Below are 8,154 nucleotides of genomic sequence, written 5' to 3' on the forward strand. Positions count from 1 at the left end.
TCCTTCTCTGGGGGATCTTCCCAACCTAGGAATCAAACCCAGATCTCCAGCATTGCAGGCAGGTTCTTTACCAACTGAGCTATGCGGGAAGCCCCAGGCTTCAGTAAGTGCCCTGCAAAGATAAGAAAAGAAAAGAAAAGAAAAATCCACCTCTTTTCCTTAGAGAAATATGGTAAAATTGCTTGCAGGCAGAACCACTTGGGCTACCAAGCAATAGTTTCCACCCTCCCCTTTGGCTGTTTACCTTAACCAGAAGCCGTGACTCTCTTAAAGACCACAAGTCAGACACCCAGGGACGCTTGCGCCTACGACAAGGAAACTGGCAGAAGCTCTGCCGCCACCAACAGCGAAGCTTCAAAATTAAAGCATATTGAAATATTCACTGAGTTCCTATATTTGCTTCTCAGCTTAAGACCGCCTTACAAAGAGCTTGAAGTCCCTTCCCTCCGCAGAGAAAGTGGGGTTTCTTCCTCCTTGCCAACATTGCTGAATCCAAGTCTCCGATGAACTGGTTGCAAAGCTGGCATTTGGGGATCGCGCCTGTGGTTGCTCCGTAGCGCGGACTTGCTATTCGGATATAAATGCATACTTACTCTCCATTCGGATATGAATGCATGCTTATGTACTCGCTATGCTCTATTCGGATATAAATGCAGACTTATTTATTTAATCTAAATCTCCCTCTCACATTTTCAACTGTGGACTTGGGACCTGACTCGTGCTGCGAGGAGAGAGGCCGGGGGCACGCGCCCGGAGCCGGACCAGGTAGAGCCTAGCCTCGGTCTTCCGAGGCAAGTCCCCGCTCCGGCTCCTTAGGCCGGGTCTGGACGTGCCCACGTCCGGAGCAGGAAATCACAACCGTGCCACAACGCCCCCACGGCTTTCTGTCCTCCCGGAGCTGCTGGCCTTGACTGACAAGCCGGGGACTATTGGCTGAAGTTCCCCCCGCGATTTGCATGCCCAGAGAGGGAGTGTCCTCTGCCGCCCTCCTGCGCGAGCCAGCAGCCTGCAGCCTCCCGGGGAATGCGCGGCGGCAGGGATGCGTGCGCCTCGCGGGCCCGGGCAGTGAGCTGGAGTCGGGCGACCTGGCGCCCGAGCCCGGATATGGGGAGTCTCAGTTGTCCTGGCAGCAGCGCCAGCCACGGAAGCCTGCCGGTAAGGGTTGAGGTCCAGGAGTCCCGCGGCCCTGACACGTTGCAGCACCGTGGTGCGGTTCATACTCCTTGATGTTTTTCAAACCTTTTACTTTATTCCAAACTTCCCGGGAAGGTTGACCGGGAGGGAAAGAGAGTTTGGGATAATGTCTCTTCATTTTAGCAAGGAATAGGCAAGTCCTTGGGTAATGAGAAGTTTCTGAGGGAGGAGTGGAAGGAGACGAGGTAAAGGGGCTTAGGGTGTGCTCATAGGGCTTTAAGATAGACGGGTTTCTGCGGCCGGCATCTGGCTTTAACTGTCTGCTGAAACTGACGAGTTGTTTTTGCATTTCATTTTCCGCGTTTGCTTCTCTTTTCCTAGGGAGGGGATTAGTGAGAGCTTATCATGGGGTGGAAATTCAGATCTTTTCGATTTGATTTTAGGTACGTGTTAAAACGAAGATCAATTCTTCAGACCTAAAGCGTTTATTTAGTGGATTAGGGAGCCCGAGGGGCTAGAGTGTCTATGTTTTCATTGTTGTTGTTGTTGTTATCGGTCTCATAGCAAGGGATGTAAGACGTTTCCCGTTCCCGGGACCTTAGCTGTAGAAACACTTCAGTGGGAAAAAATAGAGAGCCCACTTCTCGGCCCGCTCCACTACCAGCCCGCTCCCTCCCCGTGACCGGCCCTGGTGGTCTCCCCTAGGGGCGGCGCGGTCCCGCCACCACGCTTCCCGGGGTGCGTGATGGTTTGGGATTCCGAACGTTTGCCGAGTGAGGGTGATGGGGAACCGGCGAGAGCCGGGGTGGGGGTGCGGTGCGGAAAGTAAACAGAAAATAAGTTTTGGAGACGGCGTTGCCGCGCAGATCTCTCCCTTGCAGCAAGTTTCCTCTTGACCCTGTTTTGACTGGAGCCTTTGCCTTTGAGAACGGGGATGGAGCCGGAAGGAGCCCGGGGCACGCGTTCTGACTCCAGGCTCTGTGATTCCACGTGTGTGTAACAAGCTTTCTCTCCCCCCCGCCCCGCACCCCCCACCCCACCGCCCCTTCAGCATCTGCTTCTGTTTTTCCTCTTCGTGGGACCGTTCAGCTGCCTAGCGAGTCACAGCCGGGCCACGGAGATTCTGTACAGCCTGAACGAGGGGCTGCCGGCGGGGGTGCTCATCGGCAGCCTGGCGGAGGACCTGCGGTTGCTGCCCAGCGCCGGGGGGCAGGACCTGCAGTCTCAGCCTCCGCAGCACCGCGTCGCCGGGCGGAACCCTCCTCTCTCCTTCAGCCTGGCCTCCCAGGGGCTGAGCGGGCAGTACGTGACCCTAGACAACCGCTCCGGAGAGCTGCACACTTCTGCCGAGGAGATCGACCGGGAAGCCTTGTGTCTTGAAGGAGGCGGAGGGACTGCCTGGGGGAGCAGCATTTCCATCTCCTCTTCGCCTTCCTCTGACTCTTGTCTTTTGCTTCTGGATGTCCTAGTCCTGCCTCAGGAATACTTTAGGTTTGTGAAGGTAAAAATCGCTATCCGGGACATCAATGACAATGCCCCGCGGTTCCCTATTTCTCAAATATCAGTTTGGGTCCCAGAAAATGCACCTGTAAACACCCGGCTGGCCATAGAGCATCCTGCCGTGGACCCAGATATGGGCACTAACGGTGTTCAGACCTACCGCTTGCTGGACTGCCACCGCATGTTCACCCTGGACGTGGAGGAGAATGAGGGCGGGGAGCGCACCCCCTACCTAATCGTCATGGGACAGCTGGACAGAGAGACCCAGGACCAGTACGTGAGCGTCATCATAGCTGAGGATGGTGGGTCTCCACCACTGCTAGGCAGTGCCACCCTCACCATTGGCATAACTGACGTTAATGACAACTGCCCACTCTTCACAGACTCACAAATCAACGTCACTGTGTATGGGAATGCTAGTGTGGGCACAGCGATCGCAGCTGTTCAGGCTGTGGACAGAGACTTGGGGAACAATGCTCAGATCACCTACTCTTACAGTCAGAAAGTTCCGCAAGCATCCAAGGATTTATTCCATTTGAATGAAAACACCGGGGTCATTAAACTTTTCAGTAAGATTGGAGGAAGTGTTCTGCAAACACACAAGCTCACCATCCTTGCTAATGGGCCAGGCTGCATCCCTGCTGTGATCACTGTCCTGGTGACTATTATCAAAGTCATTTTCAGGCCACCTGAAATCATCCCTCGTTATATAGCAAATGAGATAGATGGTATTATTTATCTGAAAGAATTGGAACCTGCTAACACTCCAATTGCATTCTTTACCATAAGAGATCCAGAAGGTAAATACAAGATGAACTGCCATCTGGATGGTGAAGGACCATTTAGGTTATTGCCCTACAAACCATACAGTAACGAGTATCTTCTAGAAACGACAAAACCTATGGATTACGAGCTACAGCAATTCTATGAAATAGCCATAGTAGCTTGGAACTCTGAGGGATTTCAAGTCAAAAAAATGATTAAAGTGCAACTTTTAGATGACAATGATAATGCTCCTGTTTTCCTTCAACCCTTGGTAGAACTAACCATTGAAGAAAATAATGCACCCAATGCCTTTTTGGCTAAGCTAGATGCTACAGATGCTGACAGTGGAGAGAGGGGCCAAGTTTCATATTTTCTGGGACCTGATGCTCCATCATATTTTTCCTTGGACAGTGTCACAGGAATTCTGACAGTTTCTACTCAGTTGGATCGAGAGGAGAAAGAAAAGTATAGATACACAGTCAGAGCTGTTGACTCTGGGAAGCCACCCCAAGAATCAGTAGCCACTGTGGTTATCACAGTGTTGGATAAAAATGACAACAGCCCTAGGTTCATCAACAAGGACTTCAGCTTCTTTGTGCCAGAAAATTTTCCAGGATATGGTGAAATTGGAGTAATTAGTGTCACAGACGCTGATACTGGGCAAAACGGATGGGTCGCTCTCTCCGTGGTGAACCAGAGTGATATTTTTGTCATAGACACTGGAAAGGGCATGCTGAGAGCTAAAGTCTCTTTGGACAGAGAGCAGCAAAGCTCCTATACTTTGTGGGTTGAAGCCGTCGATGGGGGTGTGCCTCCCCTCTCCTCTACTGCAAAAATCACAATTCTCCTTCTAGACATTAACGACAACCCGCCTCTCGTTTTATTTCCTCAGTCTAATATGTCTTACTTATTGGTGTTGCCTTCTACTCTCCCTGGCTCACTAGTTACAGAGGTCTATGCAGTTGACAAAGATACAGGCATGAATGCTGTCATAGCCTATAGCATCATAGGGAGAAGAGGGCCTAGGCCTGAATCCTTTAGAATTGACCCTAAAACTGGCAACATTACTTTGGAGGAGGCGTTGCTGCAGACAGATTATGGACTCCATCGTTTACTGGTGAAAGTGAGTGATCATGGTTATCCAGAACCTCTCCATTCCACAGTCATGGTGAATCTATTTGTCAATGACACTGTCAGTAATGAGAGCTACATTGAGAATCTTTTAAGAAAGGAACCAGAAATTAGCATAGAGGAGAAAGAACTGCAGATTTCAATAGAACCAACTCATAGAAAAGCTGAATCTGTGTCTTGTATGCCCACCTTAGTAGCTCTATCTGTAATAAGCTTGAGTTCTATCACGTTCTTAACAGGGATGGGCATATATATCTGTTTAAGGAGAGAGAAGAAACACCATAGGGAGGATGACAATTTGGAAGTACAGACTCCATTAAAACGAAAAATTGACTTGCATATGAGAGAGAGGAAACCAATGGCTATTTCTAATATTTGATTTTTTTGCTGTAGGATAGCAGAGATATTTCAGCTGACTTTGGGGATTTCTCACCACCAAAATAAGAATGTGGATGGCAGTTCCAATAAAGGACATCTAATTTATAACTTGTACTATATTGTAAATAGCAGTTTACAGGTTTTTAAATTCAATATCAGAGGTTATAATATGTGTACAGAAATTTTTAAATGAAATTGGTACTAACAGCTATGGAGCTGTTATTTAGAAAATCTTGGACATGATTTGCAGCTTTCATACACCAAGCAGATGATTGTTAAAACCTAGGAGTAAGGTGAGAAAATGTACATTGCATTTTTTGTCTAAAAATTCCTTTAACCACAAGAGGGCTTCAACTGCTCCTTTGCAGGGAACTATTTTAAGGTATTGTACATGACAGTTGTACATGAAATTAATGAAAAAGTCTATTTTAATTATATTGTTTTTAACATTAAACAAAGATGAAATTAAATGGGATTTCACCCTACTTAAATATATGATTAAAAAGAAAATAAATGCATTTGTAACCAGAATGTTTATCACCTCACAAATGCATCATGTATAATTTGAAAGAGAAGGCATCTTTAATTTGAAAAAGAAGTCATCTGTGAAGAAGCACAGTTCTTTTTTAGCAAGGATAAATATTTTGCCATGTGTTAAAGATCTGATGTGCTGAAGAATAATTCACTTTCTGTGTACTCTCGTGGCTTTCTATTTGCTTTACCACTGCATTTACTATTATTACAGGGAATTCTTTCTTACAGAAAATGTAACTAGAAGTTATATCCAAGAAAGCAAAGATATGTTTCAATCCTTAGTTATTTAATAGGTGTTTATGACATTTTGATGCTTTCACAACTCGTCAGTAGTACTTTATATTTGGACTTTGTGTTAGAACTTATATGCTTCAATTCATGTGTTACATTAAAAAAAAACATATATCTTATTAAAATTATTCTAGAAGCTGGTGGACACTATCTGTTGTTTTAGCAGGTCCTTTTCTATGAAAGTTATACTTATCGTTTTGTTGTTGTTTAGGTTTGTTGGCTACCGTTTCTGGCTTCCTTTCTTTGGCTTTGGATTAGTTCCAAGAGTTTACTTGTAAGCCCAGCAGCAGACCTCTTTGATAATTTAGCTTTTACTGAATGCTTTGCAGTGAAGCAAGCTGGTTTATCAGTGATTGATCACCCTCACTTCATTGTGTGAGCTGGAAATTTTATTTTATATGAGAGCTATAGCAAAACTATCTGTGTAAACAAATAGTTTGTTAGCTTAAACTGGATCATTCTACTTTTTGGCATCATGTGTCTGTACTGTACCAAAAGTGTTTATATGTCTGCAAATTAAAGGTATATATTTTCATAATTTTCTCATTTTTACTGTTTTGTATTTGAACATGGGTTTGTTGTTTTACTGAAGTGCCCATTAATGGCATTCATCTGCTTTTAAAGATAAATGTGAGTAAATTGTAAATATTATGTTATGCTAAACTTTACGTTATACTAATTTATTACTTAAATAAACATTGGGTAAATTATTAAACATATGTGAAGTTATAAACATATATATATGTGTATATGTGTGTGTGTGTGTGTCTGTGTGTGTGTGTATCATAGACAAAGACTATGGCTATGTACTTGATAGTTCATATGAAAATTTATAGCCATGCATGTGTACATGCATATTTATTTACTATGACTTAGAATCAATTATAAACACTCATTTTAATTGCAAATCCTCTATTAACTCAATTATAAACTTCAATTTTAAAATAAAAACACATTGCAAAAAAAATTGAATACAAAAACTTAAGATCTTTTGAATATGTATTAACTCATTTTCTTATTTTCAATTTTGACAATTTAAATAAGTAAGATAATAAGATATGAAACAGAAGTTCTTGCTACAAAAGGGAAATATACTTTTATTGGAAATTCCTTTTGTTTGAGAGCCAACTGAGCTAAGAAACTAAGATCATTTAGCTCCCCAAACTTTTCATTCATAATTGATATAGCCCTCCAAACTTCATTTGTAATTAATACAGAGCAATGGAGGAAACTGTTCTCCACCAGTTATTTTTATATCTATTTCTCTTTTTTACAGGAAGGAACTACATGTGAAACAAGCAGCACCATTAAAAGAAAAAAAAAAAAAAGCAGTCCTCCACAATTGCAATGATTTAATTATCAGTATAAATAGCAAAATACTTAATTCACTTCTGAATTTGAAGAGGTTCATGTGTTTGGGGATACAGATTTCATCTCTAGCATTAAAAAATGCCTTTAACACTAATAAAAGGACATATTTTGATAACTTCTTGTGCCAGGATTTCCTTTACAAAAACATCTCATTCACACTAAAAACATTTATAACAAGGGAAGTTAGAGTAAATTAAGCTCAAAGATAAAAACCCCTTTTTACTAACACCTTGTGCTAGAATGGTTGCCAAAATGTATGCTAATCATGTCAATGTTGCTAGTTGAGCTGGCACAAAAATAAATGTTCCATTCATTAAAAGCCCTAATATCCATTTAACAGTTTGAGGACCAGTGAGTCTTCTTTGCCCAATTTAATGAAGAAGAGATTTCTCTGATCTTTGCACTGCCAAGTCCATTCTTACACTACAGAGAAAATTGTTCATTAATTTGGATTGGGAAATTTAAAGCAACAAAGTAATTTCAGCTACAAGTGAGGAAACAATTTGCATTACTTGACTGTTTAGATGCCTTGGCCCTATTTAAAAAAAAAAAAAAAAAAGTTTTCTTGGCAGTTATGCTTCTATCAACGGTAGTTAAAAGGAAAAAGAAAAAGAAATCCTTCTTTTAAAACAATTGTGTAGAATACATGTATTAAAAATAAAATCCAAAGCCTTTGTCTTTCTGAGTGCTCTGCATGTGTCTTTATGTAGACACCAGGCATAATCTTGCCTATGAAGTAGCATCGCTGAAGCAATATTGTGTGTGCCAAGTCATTTCAGTCACGTCCAACTCTGTGTGACCCCGTGGACTGTAGCCAGACTCCTCTGTCCATGGGATTTCTCAGGCATGACTACTGGATTGGATAGCCCGATTCCTTCTCCAGGGGATATTCTCAACCTAGGGATGGAACCCATATCTCTCATGTCTCTTGCATTGGTAGGCATGTTCTTTACCACTAGCACCACCTGGGAAGCAATACTAGGGATGGTGCATAAAGTGGATTTGACTGCAATAATAACTGTCTTGAGGATTCTAATTTATACTCCTAGA

The 8,154-nt window shown here is 43.1% G+C and overlaps 1 protein-coding gene across 1 annotated transcript; it reads left to right on the forward strand.

Annotated features, from left to right (window-relative positions):
* Positions 1-1,023: 1,023 nt before the first annotated feature.
* Positions 1,024-6,452, forward strand: PCDH20 (protocadherin 20). The gene is made up of 2 exons (XM_061133317.1): positions 1,024-1,155; positions 2,186-6,452. The coding sequence occupies exons 1-2, from the start codon at positions 1,024-1,026 to the stop codon at positions 4,907-4,909; spliced, it is 2,856 nt and encodes a 951-aa protein (XP_060989300.1). The 3' UTR covers positions 4,910-6,452.
* The last annotated feature ends 1,702 nt before the right edge of the window (positions 6,453-8,154 follow it).

This window comes from Dama dama, chromosome 30 (assembly GCF_033118175.1).
Source record: "Dama dama isolate Ldn47 chromosome 30, ASM3311817v1, whole genome shotgun sequence".
Taxonomy (NCBI): domain Eukaryota; kingdom Metazoa; phylum Chordata; class Mammalia; order Artiodactyla; family Cervidae; genus Dama; species Dama dama.

What these genes read in the sequence shown, in the direction of transcription:
- PCDH20 (XM_061133317.1), top strand. Translation starts at nt 1,024, where the DNA reads ATGCGCGGCGGCAGGGATGCGTGCGCCTCGCGGGCCCGGGCAGTGAGC. An exon ending in CCAGCCACGGAAGCCTGCCG is followed by an intron (nt 1,156 to 2,185) that starts GTAAGGGTTGAG and finishes CCGCCCCTTCAG; the next exon opens with CATCTGCTTCTGTTTTTCCT.